This window comes from Oryzias latipes, chromosome 18 (assembly GCF_053564925.1).
Source record: "Oryzias latipes strain Hd-rR chromosome 18, Olatipes_Hd-rR_3.1".
Lineage (NCBI taxonomy): Eukaryota > Metazoa > Chordata > Actinopteri > Beloniformes > Adrianichthyidae > Oryzias > Oryzias latipes.
In genome coordinates, this window is record NC_136254.1 from 14304243 (window position 1) to 14329130 (window position 24888).

At 38.5% G+C, this 24888-nt stretch overlaps 1 protein-coding gene and 1 long non-coding RNA gene across 2 annotated transcripts; both read right to left on the reverse strand.

Moving 5' to 3' along the window:
* Nucleotides 1–3881: 3881 nt before the first annotated feature.
* Nucleotides 3882–24603, reverse strand: zgc:92429 (cysteine and histidine-rich domain-containing protein 1). The gene is made up of 11 exons (XM_023966334.2): nt 24371–24603; nt 23696–23745; nt 23567–23623; nt 21186–21340; nt 20703–20806; nt 19804–19856; nt 17187–17257; nt 14293–14395; nt 12494–12613; nt 6467–6529; nt 3882–4392 (listed from the first exon to the last, which is right to left on the reverse strand). The coding sequence occupies exons 1-11, from the start codon at nt 24432–24434 to the stop codon at nt 3940–3942; spliced, it is 1293 nt and encodes a 430-aa protein (XP_023822102.1). The 5' UTR covers nt 24435–24603; the 3' UTR covers nt 3882–3939.
* On the reverse strand, nt 7651–8976 carry LOC144987055 (uncharacterized). Its single transcript, XR_013650918.1, has 3 exons — nt 8849–8976; nt 8406–8469; nt 7651–7773 (listed from the first exon to the last, which is right to left on the reverse strand). It is a non-coding gene; the product is annotated as an uncharacterized LOC144987055 (long non-coding RNA).
* Nucleotides 24604–24888: the final 285 nt, after the last annotated feature.

Here is a 24888-nt window from a genome sequence, read left to right on the forward strand (position 1 = left end):
AATTGGCAACTATGATCTTGATCATCTCCACTAGTTATGTTTCGGTCGAGAATGAAGCGTGGGAGAGGGAAGTTTGCGCTAAGTGGGGAGTGGGGGTCGTTGCATGCGCAACAGCACATGAACTGAGTATGAGGGAGAGCCGGAGAAAGCGCAATGGGAAAACAAGAAATTACAGCAACACAAAAATGTAAAGTAATTAAAATGAGGGACAGTATTGGGAAAAAAAGCAAAATATGCAACTACACTGACCAAAAATATAAACGCAACACTTTTGTTATTGCTCCCATTTTTTATGGTATGAACTCAAAGATGTGAAACATTTTCCACATACACAAAATGACTAGTTCTCTGAAATATTGTTTCACAAATCTGTCTAAATCTGTGATAGTGAGCACTTCTCCTTTGCCAAGACAATCCATCCCACCTCGCAGGTGTGCCATATCAAGATGCTGATTAGACAGCATGATTATTGCACAGGTGTGCCTTACACTGGCCACAAGAAAAGGCCACTCTGAAATCTTCAGTTTTGTTTTATTGAGGGGGTCAGGGGACTCAGTGGCATTGTATCACACAGCACAATGCCACAGATGTCGCAAGTTTTGAGGGAGCGTGCAATTGGCGTGCTGATAGCAGGAATGTCCACCAGAGCTGTTGCTAGGGAATTGAATGTCCATTAATCTACACCATAAGCCATCTCCAAAGGCGTTTCCGAGAATTTGGCAGCACATCCAACCGACCTCACAACCGCAGACCACGTGTAACCACACCAGCCCAAGACCTCCACATCCAACATGTCCACCTCCAAGATCGTCTGAGACCATCCACTCGGACAGCTGCTGAAACAATCGGTTTGCATAACCACAGAATTTCTGCACAAACTGTCTGAAACCGTCTCAGGAAAGCTCATCTGCATGCTCGTCGTCCTCATCGAGGTCTTGACCTCACTCCAGTTCGTCCTCGTAACCGACTTGAGTGGGCAAATACTCACATGCGATGGCGTCTGGCACGTTGGAGAGGTGTTCTCTTCACGGATGAATCCTGGTTTACACTGTTCAGGGCAGATAGCAGACAGCGTGTATAGCGTCGTGTGGGTGAGCGGTTTTCTGATGTCAATGTTGTGAATCGAGTAGTCCATGGTGGTGGTGGGGTTATGGTATGGGCAGGTGTATGTTATGGGCGAAGAACACAGGTGCATTTCATTGATGGCATTGCACAGAGATACCGTGACGAGATCCTGGGGCCCATTGTTGTACATCCAACAACATCACCTCATGTTGCAGCATGATAATGCCCGGCCCTATGTTGCAAGGATCTGTACACAATTCTTGGAAGCTGAAAGCATACCAGTTCTTGCATGGCCAGCATGCTCACCGTACATGTCACCCATTGAGCATGTTTGGGATGCTCTGGATCGGCGTATACGACAGCGTGTTCCAGTTCCTGACAATATCCAGCAACTTCACACAGCCATTGAAGAAGAGTGGACCAACATTCCACAGGCCACAATAGACAACCTGATCAACTCAATGCGAAGGACATGTGTCGCACTTCATGAGGCAAATGGTGGTCACACCAGATACCTGACTGGTTGTCTGAGTCCCCTGACCCCCTCAATAAAACAAAACTGAAGATTTCAGAGTGGCCTTTTCTTGTGGCCAGTGTAAGGCACACCTGTGCAATAATCATGCTGTCTAATCAGCATTTTGATATGGCACACCTGTGAGGTGGGATGGATTGTCTTGGCAAAGGAGAAGTGCTCACTATCACAGATTTAGACAGATTTGTGAACAATAGTTCAGAGAACTGGTTATTTTGTGTATGTGGAAAATGTTTCACATCTTTGAGTTCATACCATAAAAAATGGGAGCAATAACAAAAGTGTTGCGTTTATATTTTTGGTCAGTGTATTTGACTTCTTTTGATAATAAAAGATCATATAAAATTGTAGAGTCTGCAGGAAAAAAATACATATAAAATCAGCTCCACAACCAACCTGTACAGACACCTGAGAGAATGATCTCCAAAACAGAGCAGCTCAATACAAAAAAAAAAACAGATCAGTTCGTCAGAGCTGAGACATTTGGTATTTTCAAATGCCAACCTTTAGACTGAATGAAAGTCTTTTCTTTTGGCTTGCACATTTTAACTTTTAGTTTGGATTGTGGTTCCAGTGTTTTATGTTGTGTTTTATGAAATTCAAATTTGTTTAAAAGGAGAAAGATTAAAATGTAAGTAATGAAAAGTGGAATTGTAATTATTATTTTGTACATTTTAACTGAAAGGAATAAATAACAAACGTATTATACACTTATATGTATAAAAACCCATGTCTTATATTATTTATTATTTTATGAATAATCTTATACTGTTGATAATAAATTAAATAGAGCAACAAAAAAACTCTACAGCCATTTGGGACCCGAAGGAGGCTGTTTTTAGTGAGCCAATCCAAAACAGCCGAATCTCTAACCCATGTGCTATCCTATGATCCCAGCCTTACATTGGCGTGTTCTCCCTACCATGACACCTTTGTCATGGTAGGGAGGATATGGATAAAGGTGAAAAGGATTTCATGTAATCCATGGACACCACTGAAGATCACAAATCATTGAAGAAAAAAGGTTCAGCGCACTGTCTTGTGGGGTCTAAATGACCCAACTCCCAATGTCAAAGTGCCTAGGATAGCAGTAGGGCTAAGAAGAGCCAGGATTTCACAACAATGAACCCATACTGGCAATAATTTTTGGTCCGTGATAAAGCCTGGGTAAAATGCTGCACCTATTCTGTTCAAATCGCGCATCAGACAGCTCGACCATTGACAGATTGTCAATGTGCTCGGCAAGTGGTGTGAAGTAATGAGGCTCAAATCACTACTGAGTGACACTTCCGGATACTAAAAAATCGATGCCATGTCGAAAAGGAGGTGTCGACCTGGCCATTTCTACCTGTTGCTTCTCTAACCCTCTCAAACACGTCAATGTAAGGGTGGGGTCATAGGATAGCACAAGGGTAAAGAAGTGTTTGGAGTTGAGAATTTCTTTTGTTCCCCATGGATCTTGAAGAGGAGAGACTTGCTGATGTCAAGCAAAACCCCAACAAGATGATGCTTCTCATTCTGTGGTTAGGCCTCTTGCAATCCTTCAGTTTCTTTTGCCTTGGACTCCTACTGCCATGAGCATCCCTTGGACAAGAAAGTGAGCCCCACAGTCATTATGCATTAGTGTGGTTTGACACAAAACTTTCCTCTCTTCTGCAGAGAATGCTGCTCCACCTGCTGGCCTATGACCATGTTGCGCTCAGAGGCTCCTTTTTCCTCTCCTACCCGACTCCCAAAATAAACGTTTTTGTGTTAGTTTTCTTAGGGTTAACATTCAAAATCCCTGACATATTTCCCTAGGCCTAAGAAAAGCTTATGATACAGATGTGTGTGAAAATGTTAAAACAGTTACATTACAAATGCTTAAATCAAGTGTTGTTTTTTTTCTTTTGAAGCACAAAGAGGCCTCAGTAAAGAACAAAGAGTCGGAAGAGACCTTGTAATGATGAAAAGCTCACATGTATGCACTTGCGATTCTTAAGGAACAAAACTGTTGACCGCAGCAGCGAATCATTGCACCAGTTGATTCTCTAATAAGACCTTTCAATGAACAATCGATTGCAGAAAAACTCAAAGGACTGATTGGGCTGTTTGTCTCAGTTTTTGTCGATACTTGTGATAAATTCCACTTTAGCTTCACTCAGAGAAAAGATGACATGAAAACAAACAGAAAAGACCAGTTCTTGGGTTTTAGCAACATCGTAATTTTTTTTTCATCCCACAAACCTGTAATGTTAGAAATTACTTCCAGAATACATTTTTTTCAAAGAATCCATGACAAAACTTTAGACGTAAATGTTTTGTTTTATTTTCTACTTTTTTTCTTCATCATGCTTAAACAATCACTCTACATCTGCATCATGGTCCTCAAGATCAGGCATATCTTCAAATCCTTCCTCTTGCTTCCGTTGCTCTTCTAGCCTCTTCTTCTCCTCCTCTGCTCTCAGATTTTCCCTCATTGCATTCTTCATCTCCTCCTCCACCTGCTTCCTCTTCAAATTCTGCATGGTTTCCTCCATCTTCATCTTTTCCTGATCCTCTTTGCTCTCCTGTCTTCTGTTCTCTGGAGTGTCGTAAGCCCACTCTTCATCTGAGTCACTGATGTCATCATCTGCAATGTCCCAGTCCGGTTGATATGACTCTGGCATTTCGTTGTCCGGCTCCTCCACAGGCTCTGGCTCGGGCTTGTAGTTCGTGTCTTCCAGTTTGCCCCAGGACACCTGGTCAGCTTTGTGAAGGCTTATTTCTACTTTGGAAGGGACCAGGTTGACAGAGCTTTTATTGACATCAATAACCTAAAAACAAAGAGATCAAAACATTTCAAACAAAGCCACACATCACATTAGCCGACATGAACGCATAGACCACTTTTACAATATCAGTTTTTTGTCTGGTTGGGTTAAATTTATGTTTTGAATATTCAAATCTAAAACACAAATAGTATAACCCTTGTGCTATCCTATGACCCCACCCTTACATTGACGTGTTATTCCTGCCATGACAAAGGTGGATAAAGGTGGAGAGGATTTCATGTAATCCATGGAAACCAGTAAAGATCACAAATCATTGAAGAAAAAAGTTCAGCGCACTGCCTTGTGGGGTCTAGATGACCCCCACTCCGAATGTCAAAGTGCCTGGGATAGCACAAGGGTTAAATAAATTACTTTAAAAACCCTTTGATGATTTTATGTGCAGCTGCCTCAAATATTGATCAATTTTGAATAATATTCCTGATAACATTTTTTCTCAATTGATCTTTGTGGCATTTTTTTATTTCTGTGTAGCTGTGAAGTGGAGAAATACGTAGGAACATGGTTATGCCACTAGAGGGTGCTCCCTGCATTTTCAATGACCAGTTCAGCAAAGAAGTGGTGAACTCTGGGTAAGGAGTGAAAACTGTTGGACAATTCTTTTGATCTTCGGCAAGGATTCAAGACGGTTGAAACCTGACGTTAACCCTTGTGCTATCTTAGATGACCCCTTCCTTGCATTGACGTGTTCTCCCTACCATGACAAAGGTGGATAAAGGTGGAAAGATTTCATGTAATCCATGGACACCATTGAAGATCACAAATCATTGAAGAAAAAAGGTTCAGCGCACTGTCTAGTGGGTCTAGATGACCCAAATCCCAATGGTAAAGTGTCTAGGATAGCACAAGGGTTAAGAGCCATTACCAGACATTAAAAGGTAAAAATAAAAGTTATGTTGACTGTAATTGTTGTACAATCTATTCAGTTCTAAGATGTCCGGTGTAACTAGTATTTTGATTTATACAACTGTGTCGTTGCATTTTATGTGTGTTTTATAGCAGTGCTCGACGAAGCTAATGTGGCCTGTGTTCACCTCCGCCATCATCCCTGTTTCAGTTCTGGCCACAGAGCACCTGCTGTAGTTATTTTTGTGTACTCTTTTCCTTTTGTTTTACCTTTTTCTCTTTTTTGTTTTGTTTACACTCCTTTCTTTTATCATTTTGGAAGATCTGATAGTGACTGGCTAAAAGAAGAATCCCAATGACATTCATAGTGCAAGTTGTTTTTGATTTTTATCTTCCTTATCACTAATTTTTGTCCAAAACCCAGAGTTACATTTTGTTTTGGAATAAAGAACCTGCTGCCTAACTATGAAGCCACAAAGGGCCCCAACTCTGGGTCTACCTGTGGTGGACCCCAGCCCAGATAAAATACAGGGTTGTGTCAGGAAGAGCATGATCCGGCGTAAAAAATCTCTGCCAAACCATCTGTGCCAATTAGAGAAAGCTGATTTGCTGTGGCGACCCCAAGGGATATGCCGAAAGGTGAACAACAACAATGTGAGTGCTGTTCCTTTTTGGGTAACTGCCAGCAGGGACTTTACACCCACTCATGACCAAGCATCATGGCCAGCTTCTTCTCCACTTCTGGAAACACGATTCATTCTGATTTCATAATCTTTGACATGGATTAGCTTTGATTTGAGCCTGCATTCACTTATTTTTCATAAAAAGAGCAACAAGAAAACAATTTCCTGATGGAGGTAATCACTTTGCCATAAAATACATTTTATCATTAAAAGAACTTTTCTTAAATTGTAAGCTGGCTTATACAACATCCCAACTTTTATTTTTTTCATTCTATTTTTTTAATAAAACTAGTGAAATGAGATTGAGGAAAGCATGTGATCATAAGTAAATAGTAAAAAGCACTGGATAAGATGTAAGGAAAGTGAAGTACCCTGAGCCCACTTCTTCCTCAGAGCAGTTTGAAAACACATGTCTCATTTTCCTGTTGCACAAAGCATGAGGCAGACCTCATGATCTGCATGTAAATAGTATAAAACCGTATATTTTATTTTGTTGCAGCTTTATAGGAAGGTCATTTCTAAATACTCACCCCCCAGAGGTGGAAGTTCCTCTTGAAAATCTTTTCTCTGTCAAACTGGATTTGACATGAGAGCTGTTGAGAATAAGGAAAAAAGTTGTTTTTTTACAGCTTTTTTGCAAACAGGTTTTATTTCAAATTTATGTCATTTGTGAACGTTTAACCCTCAGGTTATGGTCGTTTCTGAGGAACAGCATTAATGTTTGTTTCTATTTAAATTACAAAAAGTGTTACCGAATAATGTGTTTTATAAGTCAATTACACTAATTGTGCCAATTTATTTTTTTGCTTAGTTTCTTAAATTTCAGAACGGGTCAGTAGTAACGCTTTCTTTTACAGTACAGTACTTACAGTGTACTTAAGTGGTATTTACATGGTACTTATTGTGTAACTACTGGGTACTTACATGATACTTTTTATGCAATTTACTGGGTACTTACAGTGTGTTTACATGGTATTTTTTATAGAATTTACTGGGTACTTACATGGTACTTTTTTTGTGTCTAGTCTGTACTTACATGGTACTTACCGTGTATTTATGTGGTACTATTTGGTTCATACCTATGAGGTACATACTGGGTATTTATAATATTCTTACTGCTGGGTATTTACATGTTGTGCAAAGGTTTCTTTTGTGGTACTTACCACATGTATGAACTAGGTAAGTACAAATAAAGTACCTTGAATTTAAGTCTTTTTATGTTTCATAGTATTTACTATGAATTTACCACAGAAACTACCCTTCAGTACACTGAAACTGGACTGTAAAAGAAAGTCAGCCCTATTTCCACTCAACTACATGGTACTTTCATTACTAAATACTGGGTATGTTCACTTGAATATTACTTGGTACTTACCCCTTAAGTGCAATGAAACTGGGCTGTAAAAGAAAGTCAGCCCTATTTCCACTCAACTACATGGTACTTTCAGTAGTAAATGCTGGGTATGTTCACGTATTACCTTCCTATACAGTGTACATACACACTTGGTCTTCTGACCTTACCAAATGAGACAATGCTAACTTGTTGGTAAAGGTGAAGTAACTGCATTGTAAAAACATATTCTGGCCTGATTACTTCTTGTAACATGAGGCAAATGTAAAGAGAAACAAGACAGCAGTGAAAACAACAATCTTTAATGATACACTTCTGCAGCATACAAAGTGTCAACACAATGACATTTTTTTAAAAGTTCTCAACGAAACAGTAAAAAGGAGCATTCCAAAGAACACGTTATTGGCCTGAGGGTCGTGTTTTTTGTCCGTCAAAATTCCTTCAGCAGAGTTTGCTAACAGTGCAGGACTTCTTCAAGGTTTGTAACTGCAAGAAAAATCACAATATGAGCTAAAATGAACATAAAAAGCATAAAGACTTTGATGAAGAACAAAATATATTTTACTTATTTAATCATTTCTGTAATGAATTTGATAAATCTCTGTGAATTCTTTATTGCTTTGACTGCAATGCTTGAAATCAATCAATTATCCTCATTTATAAACATGACAGATTATTCACATCTTTATATTTTGTTTACATAAACAAAAACAACAAAAAAGAAAATAAAGAAAAAAAAATCAAAATTGCCATATAAAATCTAATTTGTTTAGACAAGGAATGACAAAAGTAATGTTTTAATTGGCAATTGCTGTGTGTATTTCTTCTTTATAAATGTTATTCGCACCTACAATTTGCATTAGCATGAAAAACATGGCAGTGTAAATAAAAGGAAAAAAGAAATAACAAGGCAATTTCAAATTCAACACAGTTACTCACAAAAATATGAGCTGTTTTAAATGTTTCAAACAATTAATTTCACTGTTGGGTGGTATTGTTGTCTCTATCATATTTGAAAAAAAATAAAATAAAACCAGAGAAAGAAAAGAAAATGGGGAGAATGCAGTTAAACTCTTCATTCATGTAAATAATATGTCCACTTAGTGGATTTAACTTACTTTAGCTTACTCTCCTGTGACTTCACGGATTCTTCTGGAATGTCTTCACCATGGCATAGCTCTTCTGAAGCGGTAAAAAAGACGGAAGTACATCATCATTATTTTAAATAAACGCCTTTCTTTGATTTTCCCAGAAAGATGTGCGCTCAAACGAGCACAGAACCACAGACTTTATAATTTAGGCTACGTGCTTGTTTAACAGGTGCCTCTCTCCTGGTAAGTAACAACAATGTTTGTAGATTTTCATTACAAACTTTGAAAATTTATACATTTTTAAATAACTAAAATTATTGCATTAAGGTTGCAGACATGCTCTTACGTCAGGTTTAAAATACAGAGAGAGCGGCTTGAAATCATGAGGTTAGCTTCTTTATAAAGTTTGATCAGTTTAAATATTTACATATAATGTATCCAATATTTAAAAAAACAAAACACTGGCTTACCTGCCAAATGAAGAGAAATTCAAACCGTTGAGCGCGTCGAGGATCTCCGGATTAATGCACGTTCACCATGGGGGTAGTTATGCTGCATTCAAGTGCGCTGGGAATTTGCATCTTTGCTCGCCCCGACCTACTTAACAAAAACACACACTCGGGATGTTTTAAGTATTAAAAGTAAATATTTAGCCTTGTTGTTTTACATATTTTCCTGACATTATATATTAAAACAAGTTCATGTTTAGAACAATATTTTAAAAAAATTAAGTTCTGAATAATTTATCATCATGTTTATAAATGAGGATAATTGATTAATTTCAAGCATTGCAGTCAAAGCAATAAATAATTCCCAGAGATTTATTAAACTCATTACAGAGATGATTAAATAAGTAAAACATATTTTGTTCATTCATTCATTCATCATTCATTCATCTTCTTTACCGTTTATTCCCTTTCGGGGTCACGGGGTTGCCGGAGCCTATCCCGGCCACTTGGGCGTAGGACTGCTTGCCAGTCTTTCACAGGGTAGAATATCCTCAATCACACATTCATTTGCTCTCACACTCACACCTATGGACAATTTAGAGTTGCCAATCCACCTATGAAGCATGTTTTTGGACGGTGGGAGGAAGCCGGAGATCCCGGAGAAAACCCACGCATGCACGGGGAGAACATGCAAACTCCACACAGAAAGGTCCCCCACTGATGTTGTGTTTTTTATGTCCCCCAGCTGGGACTTGAACTGGGGACCTTCTTGCTGTGAGGCAAGAGCGCTAACCACTGCGCCACTGTGCAGCCCCAAACATATATATATATATAAACATATTTTGTACTTCATAAAAATCTTTATGCTTTTTATGTTCATTTTAGCTCATATTGTGAATTTTCTTGCAGTTACAAACCCTGAAGAAGTCCTGCACTGTTACCAAACTCTGCTGAAGGAATTTTTACGGACAAAAAGCACGACCCTCAGGCCAATAATCAATAATGTGTTCTTTGGAATGCTCTTTTTTACTGTTTTGTTGAGAACTTAAAACAAATGTCATTGTGTTGACACTTTGTATGCTGCAGAAGTCGAAAGCCGTTTATTTAAAATAATGATGATGTACTTCCGTCTTTTTTACCGCTTCAGAAGAGCTATGCCATGGTGAAGACATTCCAGAAGAATCCGTGAAGTCACAGGAGAGTAAGCTAAAGTAAATTAAATCCACTAAGTGGACATATTATTTACATGAATGAAGAGTTTAACTGCATTCTCCCCATTTTCTTTTCTTTCTCTGGTTTTATTTTATTTTTTTTTCAAATATGATAGAGACAACAATACCACCCAACAGTGAAGGTAATTGTTTGAAACATTTAAAACAGCTCATATTTTTGTGAGTAACTGTGTTGAATTTGAAATTGCCTTGTTATTTCTTTTTTTCCTTTTATTTACACTGCCATGTTTTTCATGCTAATGCAAATTGTAGGTGCGAATAACATTTATAAAGAAGAAATACACACAGCAATTGCCAATTAAAACATTACTTTTGTCATTCTTTGTCTAAACAAATTAGATTTTATATGGCAATTTTGATTTTTTTTTCTTTATTTTCTTTTTTGTTGTTTTTGTTTATGTTAACAAAATATCGAGATGTGAATAATCTGTCATGTTTATAAATGAGGATAATTGATTGATTTCAAGCATTGCAGTCAAAGCAATAAAGAATTCACAGAGATTTATCAAATTCATTACAGAAATGATTAAATAAGTAAAATATATTTTGTTCTTCATCAAAGTCTTTATGCTTTTTATGTTCATTTTAGCTCATATTGTGATTTTTCTTGCAGTTACAAACCTTGAAGAAGTCCTGCACTGTTACCAAACTCTGCTGAAGGAATTTTGACAGACAAAAAACACGACCCTCAGGCCAATAATGTGTTCTTTGGAATGCTCCTTTTTACTGTTTCGTTGAGAACTTTTAAAAAAATGTCATTGTGTTGACACTTTGCATGCTGCAGAAGTGTATCATTAAAGATTGTTGTTTTCACTGCTGTCTTGTTTCTCTTTACATTTGCCTCATGTTACAAGAAGTAATCAGGCCAGAATATGTTTTTACAATGCAGTTACTTCACCTTTACCAACAAGTTAGCATTGTCTCATTTGGTAAGGTCGGAAGACCAAGTGTGTATGTACACTGTATAGGAAGGTAATACGTGAACATACCCAGCATTTACTACTGAAAGTACCATGTAGTTGAGTGGAAATAGGGCTGAATTTCTTTTACAGCCCAGTTTCATTGCACTTAAGGGGTAAGTACCAAGTAATATTCAAGTGAACATACCCAGTATTTAGTAATGAAAGTACCATGTAGTTGAGTGGAAATAGGGCTGACTTTCTTTTACAGTCCAGTTTCAGTGTACTTAAGGGGTAGTTTCTGTGGTAAATTCATAGTAAATACTATGAAACATACAAGTTCAGACTTAAATTCAAGGTACTTTATTTGTACTTACCTAGTTCATACATGTGGTAAGTACCACAAAAACACCTTTGCACAACATGTAAATACCCAGTAAGAATAATATGAATACCCAGTATGTATCACATAGGTATGAAACAAATAGGACCACATAAATACACGGTAAGTACCATGTAAGTACAGACTAGACACAAAAAAAGTACCATGTAAACACACTGTAAGTACCCAGTAAATTCCATAGAAAGTACCATGTAAGCACCCAGTAGTTACACAATAAGTACCATGTAAATACCACTTAAGTACACTGTAAGTACTGTACTGTAAAAGAAAGCATTACCGGGTCAGTTTGACCCATAATATAACAGGAGGGTTAAATTAAATTTCTTCTTTAAGAAATACATTCTTTTTCACCAGTTTCCTCTGATGAAAGGAGGATTTGTGGTTATGTGAATATTTAAACACTGCTAAAACAGGAACCCCAGAAGTAAGTGAAAAATATGTTACATTTAAAAAAAAAATCTTTAAATGGGCCAAATATCTGGCAAAAATTCTTTATCAAGACAGAAATTAAAACAATAGTCTTTTTACCCTCTTAAGAATCCATTTTTGCAGTGTTAACTGAGTGAGGATGACACCTGTCCTGCTTTTTTTCATTGAAATTCATGAACCGACAAAGCTTTTTAATATGTTTCTAAAATAGTTGTTTGATTATCAAAATTATTTTACAAGGTTAAGATGATGCTAAAAAATGGAACATGTGGAATATGACTAAATAAATCACTGGCTGGTAAATATCACTAAATAGCTTGTTGTCATGCAGTTGGTTTTCAGTTATTAAAACAGTTAGTCTAAAGACACAATCAGCATCTGCAGTGTTTGTGAGACACAACAGAACATTTTTGTAACACCTCAACATTTTTTTCATCTCTGACAAAAAATGTCATAGTTAGGTGAAAAAGAGTTCCAGATCCAAAGATTAAGAGTTCCTATACCACTAAAACCTATTTGTGCTAACAACTGAAATGCAAGATTTGTAAAACGCCATTGATGCTACACTTATAAATCAGTCCTGCAAGCAGACAATTTTATGAAATGTGGAAAAGGCAAATATTTGAAGTATCAAAACCATTTGAATATTTGAAGCATCAAAACCATTTGGCGTGTCGAGTGCCATTATTTTTGGGTTACTCACCACTGTCTGGTTGGCCTCTATTGTACAGAATTCAGGAAGTGCATTTTTGGCATAAATTGTTATGACAACAGCATTTCGGGTCTGATGCCAGTCATGTCGACATGCCACTTTCTTCTTGTCCTGGGAAGACATGCAAACAGTCAGAAATGGCGAGCAGATTTTCAAGCTGCATTCATACCTAACACAATTCGCGCAGGAGAGGCTGCCAGTTTTAATAGTAATACTAATAATAATAATAATAATAATAATGGATTGGGGAGCTGGTTTAGCTCGTGCTGGTTTGCGGCGTCCATGAAACCAGGGTTCGACTCCGGGCTGCTCCCTGTTCCCTTCTCTACCTCTGAGCCGGTCCCAAGCCCGGTTTGAGAAGGTTGCGTCAGGAAGGGCATCCGGCGTAAAACATTGCCAAATTTACCATGTGACTTGTTCGCTGTGGCGACCCCTGATGGGAGAAGCCGAAAGTGGAATAATAATGGATTAGATTTATCTGTGCTTTTCCAGGAGCTCAAAGTGCTTACAATTTTCCCATTATTCATTTACTCCTCATTCATACTTGGTGATGGTAACTACTAATGCAGCCTCAGCTGCCCTGGGGCAGGCTGAAAAAGGTGTGGCTGTCAGTTTGCGCCTACGGGTCCCTCTTACCATCTCCGGGTCATTCATACACATTGCCTGCCTGGAGCCACACTGGAGGCAGGGAGGAAGTGAAGTGTCTTGCCCAAGGACACAACAACAGTTGGCTGGGGACAGCGGGGATCAAAGCGCTGACCCGCTCCTGAGCCACTGTTTTAATTTTAAGTCAATGGTACAGATCTGAGATCCTGTGGCGCATTTCGAGCGACGAGTGCAGAGCGGCGGTCTGAATGGCACGGCGCAATTTCACAAAGTTTAAAAATTCAAACTTTGGAGAGGTCGCTGCAGTGCATCAACCATTCAGGGACTCAACTTCTGACATTTTCAGTGTTTTGATCAGCTGGTAGAATGCACATCCAATATGGTGGATCAATCCAATAGTTCTCCTCCTGAACTTCCATTTTTTATCCATGTAGCGATCAGGCTAAAAAATTTGAGTTGGTAGCTCCTCCCACACGCGGCTTCACACGGTTCAAGCTTATGGACACATTTTTGGACAGGCGGCGAGCAGAGAATTTACCACGTGGCAAAAGAGGGGCGGCCGACACAGATTTGTTGCACGAACTGCATTTGGTATAAACACAGCTTGATGAGACTAAATAACATTTAAAGCCCACTTTAAATTTAAAGCTCAAAATTCAATTTCTGAGTATTTATTGAATCAGGAGCAGATGAAAAAAAAACAGTTTGCAAAAGAGTATATTTGTCGCGTAGAAAATAGGATGGGCAGGGCACAAGGTGCCTGCTCCAAGTTCTCAGCAGAGGGGAGGGCACGTGGCAACAGTCCCACTAACAACTCAAAAAATAATTTTTGATGATATCCTGCCTTCTGCTGATACTGTGTCCTAGAACACGACACAGGTTTTTTAAGTTTTAGCTAAAAACAGCAAAATCATTATCAAAAGACCACTGGAAATGCTTTACAAAAGATGATCGGATTGGATCTTGAAAAAAATATACTCCCTGTCCCTGTTACTGCAGGACTATTTTCTTTGAATTTCTTGTGTGTTAAGAAAAAATAAAAAACTGTGCCCACTAGACTACAACAATACAACAACAATGGTCATTACATCCTGTCTCACCTTTTGATTTGTTCCTCTCTTCTTTAGTCTCTGAGGCAACTGCTTCAGATCTACCTGTCACTGGTTGGGTCTTAATGCACGTACCTGCTTTGGAACCCAGCTGTGTTTCCCTGTGGTGCAGCCTTTCTGGTCCATGAAGGCATTGAAGTCTGTGGTTCTTATGCAGCAGCAGCTCCAATATTTATACCTACGTATTACGACACGAGATTGAAATCAGTCTCTGACACCAGTGAATTGGTGTTCTTGTAAAAATAATCAATAAAGGCAGTAGCAGTTTTGGGTACAGGCAGTATGGGCAGCTGCCCAGGGTCAGCAATTTAAAGATGGTGCCGGCCAAGCGCTTGGGGAAAATAGATCTGCGTTGGTTTTCTTTTTTCTGTTTTTCTGTTATATGCCTGAAGTCAGCCAGAATTGCCACAACAGCCTCATTGACTACCGACGAGTAGCTCTGACACCTGTTTTAACCCTTGTGCTATCTTAGATGACCCCCACCCTTCCATTGACGTGTTCTCCCTACCTTGACAAAGGTGGATAAAGGTGGAAAGATTTCATGTAATCCATGGACACCAGTGAAGATCACAAATCATTGAAGAACAAAGGTTCAGCGCACTGTCTGGTGGGTCTAGATGACCCAACTCCCAATGTTAAAGTGCCTAGGATAGCACAAGGGATTATGAAGTGTTTGGAGAAACTGGTCCGACGTCACATCATGTCCTACCTCCCACCTACACTCGACCCACTACAGTTTGCATACAGAGCTAACAGATCGACAGAGGACGCCGTTGCCACAGCGCTCCACACCACCATTTCCCACCTGGAAACACAAGGGAGTAATGCGGGGCTGCTCTTTGTCGACTTTAGCTCTGCATTTAAAACAATATTGCCGGACAGACTGTCAGCAAAATTGTTGGATATTGGACTTCCTCCCACCACTTGCTGTTGGATCAGAGACTTTCTCTCTGACAGAGTGCAGAGAGTCAGAGTGGGTCCTCATCTCTCCACAGCCCTGAGTGTAAACACCGGCTCCCCACAAGGCTGTGTGCTGAGTCCTCTGCTGTACACACTGTACACGTATGACTGTATCAGCACACACACCCAGTCATTAAGTTTGCCAATGACACAACTGTGGTGGGGCTTATCTCTGGTGGTGATGAGACGGCATACAGGGATGAGATCCAGAGGCTGGTGTGGTGGTGTGCAGACAACAATTTGGTCCTAAACACCTAAAAAACAAGAGAAGTGATCGTGGACTTCAGGAGGAAGAAGTCAGATCTGCAGCCCATTGTGACAGTGCGACAGTGGCTCAGGTGGTTGAGCGGGTCGTCCAATGACCGAAGGGTTGGCGGTTCGATCCCCGCTCCCACCAGCCAAAAATGTTGTTGTGTCCTTGGGTAAGACACTTCACCCTCCTTGCCTCCAGTGGGGCTCCACTGGTGTGTGAATGTGCATGAAGGGTCCCGGTGATGGTCAGAGGGGCCGTAGGCGCGAAATGGCAGCCATGCCTCTGTCAGTCTGCCCCAGGGCAGCTGTGGCTACAACCGTAGCTTACCGTCACCAAGTATGAATGAGGAGTGAATGAATAATGGACACACTGTAAGCGCTTTGAGTGTCTGTCTTGAAAAGCGCAGATAAATCCAATCCATTATTTGGATTGTTGCTAAAAATCAATGCCAGGTCTTCCACTCTGAAAATTGGACAAAAGAGCAAAGAAAACTGAATGATTTTATTTGTTATTACTGAAAAGCACACATTTTATTTTTATTTCCAGTCTTTGTTCGTTCTGTTCTGGAGCATGTTTATGTTTGTATAATTTTGGCAGGATACATTTTTATGGAGAGCAAAATGTTTTATTTAAGGTTTAAGTTGATTTTATTTTGGATCAATACTCCTATCTGTTTTTATTCATATTTATCTTCAAAAAGTTAAGTTTTAAAGATGAAAAAGTTTACCTTCAGTTAGGTTTAGCTTTAGTGTGTTCAATAAATGTTTATCCTGTTCTGACTGCATTCCTAAAGTGTGTTTTAGCTCCTGTGCAATTGAGCCTGACACCCCTGTAAAAGTACATAAAATTCATGCATTTTTTTTGGTTAATTTTTGTGTAAAATGGCCAAATAAAAACAGGGAACGCAAAACGATGTGGTCAATGTGTGTGTCTGTAGGTGGGTGGGGTGGGGTGGGGTGGGGTGGCACCTGGATGGAGAGGCAATGTAGAACCGCCAAAGGGTTGACTGTATTTGTTATTACCGTTGTAAAGGTCTTTCCCTATATTTCTTTAAATAAGTTGGCTTGCACACCCAGGTCTCCCCTCTGCTTTTACATTTCTGTTGAACTATGTGCAATCAATCTAATATGTGACTGAAACCAGAGTCATGCAGTCAAAGTTTATAATTGATTATTTAATTGCAGACAAGGCCTAAGTTGCAGCTTTATGCTACGTTTACACAGGGATCAAAACACGTGTTCAAACGACCACATCCAATGAAAAGTTCTGTAAATGTGCGTATATGCAAGTTTTGGGCTCTCACGTTTCTAAATCTGTTTTCTGACTCAATGTACAAAATGCGCGGCCATTGAATGCCCTTTGACAGTTAAACAAGTTAAACTTTGACCAATCAGATTTGTTAGTAACGTATGGGTAGCGTTTTTTTGATACATGTAATTACAAAGCAATTGTAAATTGATCATAGAGGAGTAATTATTTATGGTTTGTGCCCAGGTGGAATTATATGACACTAAGTCTGTCATATGTCAGAACTGAGCTGTGAAAGAAAGAAATTCACAAGATTTGCACAGCTTCGACATTTCACACTAAGCCTTTTCCAACTGTTGGTACACCTGCTAGTGTCGGGTAACAACAGTCCAGTGTGCACACCATATACTAAAAGTTTAATACAGGTTCTTGATGGTGCCACACAAGGCCGGTCAGAACGTGGCATCAAGAACAAAGGAACGTGCATCAGAAAGCTTTCTTATCTCACCCTTCATGGAAGACGGGGGCTCCAGGGTGGTGGGTGCAGGCCTCCATGTCAGTTGTTGATCCTTGATAGATCTAAACACAGAATCAAGATGCGCTGTATACCATCATCAAGATAATCTGATCAATAAAGATAACAACCACGCCAAAGAGTAGTTTTCTCGTCTTTGTCTCAGTTTTGATGTTTGGAGGATAAAGGCTTTCATTCAGACAAAATTTAACATTCATGGGGACTGTTCTGCTTCAACATGCCTCCTGCTTCAACATGTCTCCTGCAACTTTACCACCTTATTTAGGCAGATTACACACTCCAGAAAAGAGGATTTGTTTATTTGTTCATTCAGTGATGTGATACCTCGGTTAACATTTCGGAAATAAGACAAAACACTACAAAGGAAAATCCTCCTTTTTGGCTTTATTTAATGTTTTTATGTCAGCAGAATTTTGAAATCACAGGTGGTTTTGACGTAAGTCTCCTTCCACTGCTTTCTGCAATCTTAGAAGCTGATCACAGTTTTAAGAACAAAAGGCTGTAGTTAGGGTTGTGCCGATGGACGATATCATCGTCCATCGTGATGGGTGACTGACATCCCGATGGAGAGACCACCATCGTGATGCCACGCCCCCGCCACGTTGCGCGTCGACACCATAAGCCGCGGTTACATGTACAAAATATCTTGATGGGATCAATGGTCGGATTAGACTCCAACCGTGTACATGGGCCCAGAAAAATGTTTTCAGAATATAAAAACGTTCACTAAGGTCACACTTTCCGTCGGAATAAATCATCCGCACATGCGCAGTAGGGTTTGAAAACCGGAAGGATAAGCCGAGCGGCTTTTTTTTTCAAACTTTATTGAATGTAACAATTCAATACAAAACAATTTTAAACAGCGCCGAGCGGCTATATACATTGACATGTCAGCTCGGTAATATACGAGACGATCTTCTAAACGTGCCTTTAATAATGTTACGGTTATTATGAAACACCTGTTCGCTCATCATTTGAATTTTAATCCGTATGGTCAGTGCTTTTTCTGAACGAAGCCAGGATTAGCAGTATGGTAACACGGGCTAACAACATTAGCTTTGGGTGGTGCTGCTTGCTGGCTGCACGTAAACATGTAAGAATAACATCAGCCTTTATTTAGTCGGGACACAACTGGAAACACAAGTCCGCGTGATTGTTTGAATGTTTTCTAAGGACTGAGCGACATTTCTGCTTTGAAGCTCAAACCGCTGTGTGTGCTGACGATCCGAGCTGTGCTCAGACACACACTTTTAGACCCGGTTCTGAGTTCGGTTGCTTGTACCCCTAGAGCTGCGGGACGGATCGCAGTCTTAAATCTCCCACACATACCGCTCATGTACCCCCCCCCCCCCCCCTTCCCATCAAACACAAAGCTGTAGTCATTAGTTAAAATGAAAAAAAAGCAAAAAAACGAATAGCAGTTAAATAAGAACGAAAAATGTAAAAATACCCCCCCCCCCCCCGACGATGTCATCGTCCATCCCGATGGTTGACGGCAAACATCGTCAACGGCCAATTTAAGGGACATCGCCCAACCCTAGCTGTAGTAGGCACCTGATGCAAAAACTTTAGAAAACAAATGAGGACAAATAGATGATGTTTATGAATTGCTCCAGTAGATGGAGCTCTTAAGAAACTTTGCCAGAGGATGGAAGCAGAAAACTGATAGACTATATTTAGGCACAGAAATAGTAATAAGACCTAAATCAATCCTTCTGGTAAATTTTCAGAGGATTGTTTAGAGTTCTCACAGGGATCTCTGTGTTTTTTTAAATGGGTATGTGAAGATTTTTGTGTTTTAGCTGCATTACTACATTAACATGGCTTAGCGGCTAGAGAACTGTTTGTTTAATCACAAACAAGGCACATTGAAATGATTTCAAACTTTAAAAAGAAAGTAAGCATTTAAGCCTTCATTTACAGTTTGATGAAGGAAGAAAAAAACTTCTGTGTCAACATATTTTCCTTATAGGAAATTATAAAAATTATAGGAAACATTTAGCCAAATAGTTTAAGCATCAAGCCTATTTAGTTGTTATTAAAGCAAAAATTAGTGTCAGATGTTTGATTACAAACGCTTTTTTCATGAATGTCACAGTCATAAATTTTAAACATTACAGTTCCATCTAGACATGTCCATAAACATTAATTATTTGCTTAAAACTGAGTCTTTAGTAGACATTAAGGTTAGTAGAATAAGAAAGATGTTGAAAGCTTAAACTGTGATCACAGCTCATCAGGATGAGGAAATTTAACAGTCCTGTTTTTTTCCCAAACTGTTCTTAGTTCAGACTCCAACAAAAAATGTATTTATCTCTTTCCTGTCCTGTCCACAATCACTCATAGCAGATGGTCAGTCTTACACATTCTGGTACCAACCTACCATTTAGAGGAAGTTTTTACTCTCTGTCACCCATTGCTTCTTCAGTGTAGAGATTATACCATAAATCCAGTAATATAATCTGTTGCCCACTTTTATATGCCATTATTAAAATACATGTAAAGCTACATTGTCTTCTTGGTTTGATGTCTTTGTGTTGCACTAAATGAGTGTAAATAAAAGTTTGCAAAAAAATGATGAAAGACTCACCGTTTTGCAGCCTGCATTTTTGCAGCGGGTACCTTTCATAACAGTCTGACTCTCTTTAAGAAAAGACAAAAAACATTTTTAAAAACAGTGACAATATGTTATAAAATTATAGCATTAAACTGTATTATAGTAGGACATTTTGTCTAATTACACTTTTTTAATCAGATCTTGCAGACCCTTTAATTTATGTCATTTAAAACAGATATTGCCCTTTTAATCTGAATTACAGATTGCAATAAATTTATAGCTCATTTTATGAAACGTAAAGTTTAAATTAATTGCAGCAGACTAATAAAATGCCTAATAACACACATAAATACACAGAAGAAAACTAACAAAAAGATTGAATTGCAACAAAAAAATCTTTTATGATAGTACAACACTTCTACCTTTTTTCATAAGTCTCTTCAGTTTACTGCTTAAAAAAATTGATTAGCAGATTTTAATGCAGATTCAATTTTTTTTATATTTAAGAATTTGGTGTACAAAACAATGAACATTGATTTAAAGCTACAAGAAAAAAAACTCTATTTTGTGTTTATGGGGGATACACCATGAAAAGGGCTTTTGTCTGTTTACTCAGTCTTCTTTTGCTGATTACTTCAAAGTTATTGATTTACCTGGGTGTCATGAGTTGCTAGACAGTTGACTGTATATGAGAACTGAGTCGAGTGAATGTAACGCCACCCATTGAAAATTACGTGCTTACAGTTCTAACAAAATTAAGTCAATTCAGTTGCCACTTTTTTGTGATATGGATGCCAGCATTTTGGAGCTTCCTGTTTGAAACGTAATGGGGGAGGAGTCATTCAGTCTGATTCTCATATACAGTCAATGTAGATACATGAATTTCCATGCATGAAATTAATAAAGTTTTAGTAAAAAAAAAGAGAGCTGACCTTTGGTCTCGCTGCTGGAGGTCTTGTTGATGTCCAGCTTCTCAAGAACCTGAACCAGAGACGCTGACACTTTGTGGGGAAGCTTTGTCATAGGCTCATCTGAACTACATGCACACACACAATTATTGATGTAACATTGCCTTAAATATAGGAATAAATAACAGTTTTCCTCTCTATAACAATTCTACAGACCCAGTAATGGTAAATAACATAAAAGTACCTAATAGAACCTCATATTTAATGCTGATTAAATCAAAAGAAGTTAGATTATTAAATATTATCAATGAATAATTAAATAAAATCATTAATCACTGACAAAATAAATAACTCTACATTAATCACTTGAGTGACCCAGCAGCTGGCCTCTCCATGAACTCTGCAAGTATGGTGCAAAATTACAAATTCACCTTTTTTTTTAAACAAATAAATTAGAAAACTAAAGCTGGAAAACAGGGAAGTTGAGTGGGAATCATAAACACACACCTGGGTCTCTCTTTCTGCAACATTTCAGCAGATTTGGGGCCTTGGTAGATAATTTCTTGGCAGTTGGTATGCCTACTATTGCCCTTATCCGAACACACCTCTGCCCTCAGAGGCTCTTGAGGCTTCTCGTTGCTGTGGCGACCGTGGGTGCAGCCCTGCATTCAAGCCACCAGTGGTCATGTCATATTAGAATGCAATTTCTCCAGCTTATTGCATTGTGCTCAAGGTGTAACCACTCCTCCTGAAACATGATGCAGTTAGAGGCAAACCATTTCTCCAGACAACTGCTGTCAGTGTAAGACTTGGAAAAAAATGCAATGTCAGCAATTTAAAATAAAGTTACTTTTACTGGAATCTTAATTTCAACTTTGTCAGGTGAATTTTATTTTATTAAAATGTAGATTTCATTTACTTCAAGAATAAGTGAAGCTCTACAAAAACAGGCCATAGTTTAAGAAACCCACAAAAAGACCTCTGAGAATGCTTAAAAAAAGAAGATATTTAGAGATACTTTGTGGAGAGTCCAAGATAAGTTGTGGTGTCTTGCTTCACTTCTATACTTTATAAACACAAAATGACTAACAGAAAACTCAAATGATTAGGAATTAAGTTTTTAAAACAAACAAACAAAAAAAATAGCACTTTAATGAGATATAGATAGTATAAATTATGGTATGTTGGTCGATTTGGTAAGTTTTTGTTCACAGCAATGTTAGTTTAAGGTGCAAAGATATAGAGATGAATATTCAGGGGGGAAAAAAGCACCTAATTTGCGCAAATTCAAATTTGATTTACACATTTTTAACATGATGTAACTGGATTATATAGAATTCATTATCAACAAATGTAGCATTATTTTAATACAGCCAGTAGTCATTTAAACAAAAAGAACAACAACAGATGAATTATTGTCAACAAAAAGGTTTTTTTTAAATGGCAAGAAAGTGTTTTTGGGATTTCACGGAAACAGCCATTTTGATGTGTTTGGACCATGTTAATGAGAGAGGGGTCTTAGAAATGCATGTATCAAATATGTTTGAGGATTTCTAATTATCGCGGTAATAGCGATTAATTAATTACAGAGAATTAAACAGAGTTTTGGCAGTTTGGTTAGTTTTACATTATAATTACTTTTAAACAATATGATGCTAACTATTATCTATTATGTAGGGGATCAATTCCGACGAGTTGCCCAATATCAAAAATTACTTGGCGATGGAGACATGATTCCGTCCGACGGTTATTTTTGTGAAGTGAATTCAACTCTGATAATGCACACCTCAAAGGGCATTATCCTGCTTATGGTAATTTATGAAAATATAAAAACAAAATCCTTTTTCACACAAAGCAGACTACTTAATGAGTTGTCATGGTAAAATGTCCTTACTCTTTTGATGTGTTAAATTAGAGCACATTTGGTGTATATATATATATATATATATATACATATATTATATATTATATATTATATATTTTTTTATATATTTATATTATATATTACATTTTCTTAATTGTTTGAGATTTAAAATAACCTCCAGGAGTAAAAGGAGTAATAGTAAATGTTGTAAAGCTATTGTTTCAAAAGCCTATTAGAGCCACTTTTTAGTCGTATTTTGATCTTTCACTGCGCCACAATGTCATACATTGAACTGAAAATATGTCCAAATGAGGCTTTTCATAGCCATTACTAGGTTAGATTAAAATTAAATTAATTAGACTAACTAAATACAGGTCATAATTAATTAATTACACTAAAAAAAGAATTCCACGACAGCACTAAACATCCCTATATAAATATATGAATGGTTATAAAGGACATCTACTTTTAATATAAAGACCCATAACACAAGAACTGGTAGGGATTAGGTACTAATAGCAACCTATATTTATGTCCTTGAGTCACTTCCCTCAAAATATCAATGGCGAGCAATTAACATCACCCGGTGAGGGCCCTTGAGCAAGTACCCTTAACGCTACTGCCTCCCAAGCGCGGTTGGGCTGCAGCTTACTGCTCCCCCATTCAGGAATGGGTCAAATGCGGAGAACAAATTTCCCATTGTGGGATAAATACAGCATAATAAAATATAATTTAAAAAAATAAATAAAAGTTTTCACTCTTGAATAACTAAAGTTTGAGTGTATAAAAAAGGTATTGAAGTCACAAACTCATGGAAATGAGGGCAGCTATCCCTGCATCCCTCTTGAACTAGTTTTCAAGGTATCCCTTCCGCTTGATTAAAGTTTTATCAGAGAAGCTGAATATTTTCCCATCATCTCGACTCTTGCTGAGGTATTGCGGGAGCTCTGTTCCCTTATGCTCCATGCTGCCCAAACAGGGGGGTTTTCTTAGTAAAGCGCTGTGTTTGATGTTAAATTGTCACCTTGATGGAGAGAAACTCTGAGAAGTCAGTTGTCCTCTTCCGACAGCAGGACCATCCCTGGAGAAAGAAACAGACAGTTGGGTGTCATGAGCCAGATCAGATCCAAACAGAACAACGTCCTTTTCTTACCTTCAGGGCATCATGGAAGATGGGAACTCCTGGATGGAAGAGACAGGAGTCTGTTTTGGTGAGCGAAAAACAGTCATCAGAGAGACATACATGTGTAAAAAAAGGGTGTAGCAGCTGTTCCATGCCACTGCAGTTTGGCCGGAGGGTGGGGAATACGCGGCCCATGTAAGGACATCATGGCCCCTCTTCAAAAAATGAGACTTCCTCTCACATGGAGATACAGGCATGCAACAGGGCTCTGGACCATTAATCGACTCCCTAATGAGAGGAATCGTGACTCATGGCTGGCCTTGTACATATTTTTTGCCTGTTTATGATTAATTTACATATTTTACTAGATCAATTTACATTTGATTTGCACATCAAGACAAATGTGGTCACAAGTGATCTTTTCCAAAATGAAAAGCTTTATCTCCTTCACTGTTAGTGAAAGGATGGGTGGTGGGTGCTAGATGAAAGGAAAATTGCTGCATTTTTTTATTGACATTGAAAATAGAGTGAGATTGTATTTTTCAATAATATTGAAGCTAATCTGCTGCTAATCAGGACAAATCAACAGAGCTCTGCTTTATACCTCACACTCAGTGAAACTTGTGTCAAGTTCTCAGCCAAAATAGCAACAGCAAAAACAAGCCATCGTAAAGAAATATTACATTCTAGGCGACAAGATCTCACCATCCTTGTTGTTGTTGAGGTCAAACGTTTGTCCACAGCCTTTATTGTAGCACAGCAAAGCCATGTTGGTTTAAAGGTTTCTATGGTTTTTTGTCTTCCTCTTTGATTACAGTGCTCGTGTTCAAGAACTTCTTCTAGACAGGCCGTGTCTCCTGCTCTTAAAACAGGGGTCAGGCCTCCCGAAGTTTCTCGCGGGGCAGAATGGAGAGATCCAGAAAGTTGGTCCCTTTTAGGGGGTGGGAATACAGCTTCACTAACTGGTTCTGGCCTGCATGAATGGACGTTAAAAATAGCAGCTCTGCCTGCTTCTCTCCTCCCCTTCTCCATTTTCAGCTGTCAAAACTTATCTAAAGGTGGGGGTTGACATTCCTCCTTGTGTCACAGACTCTGCTTTAGCCAGTTTGCCGTTTAGGAAACCCAGCCTCTGTTCCTTCATCTCCTTTTGATGCTAATAAAAAAGCTTTCCCCAAAAGCATTCTCCTCTTTTGGGCAGGTTTTATTCGTCATAGTCAATGGGT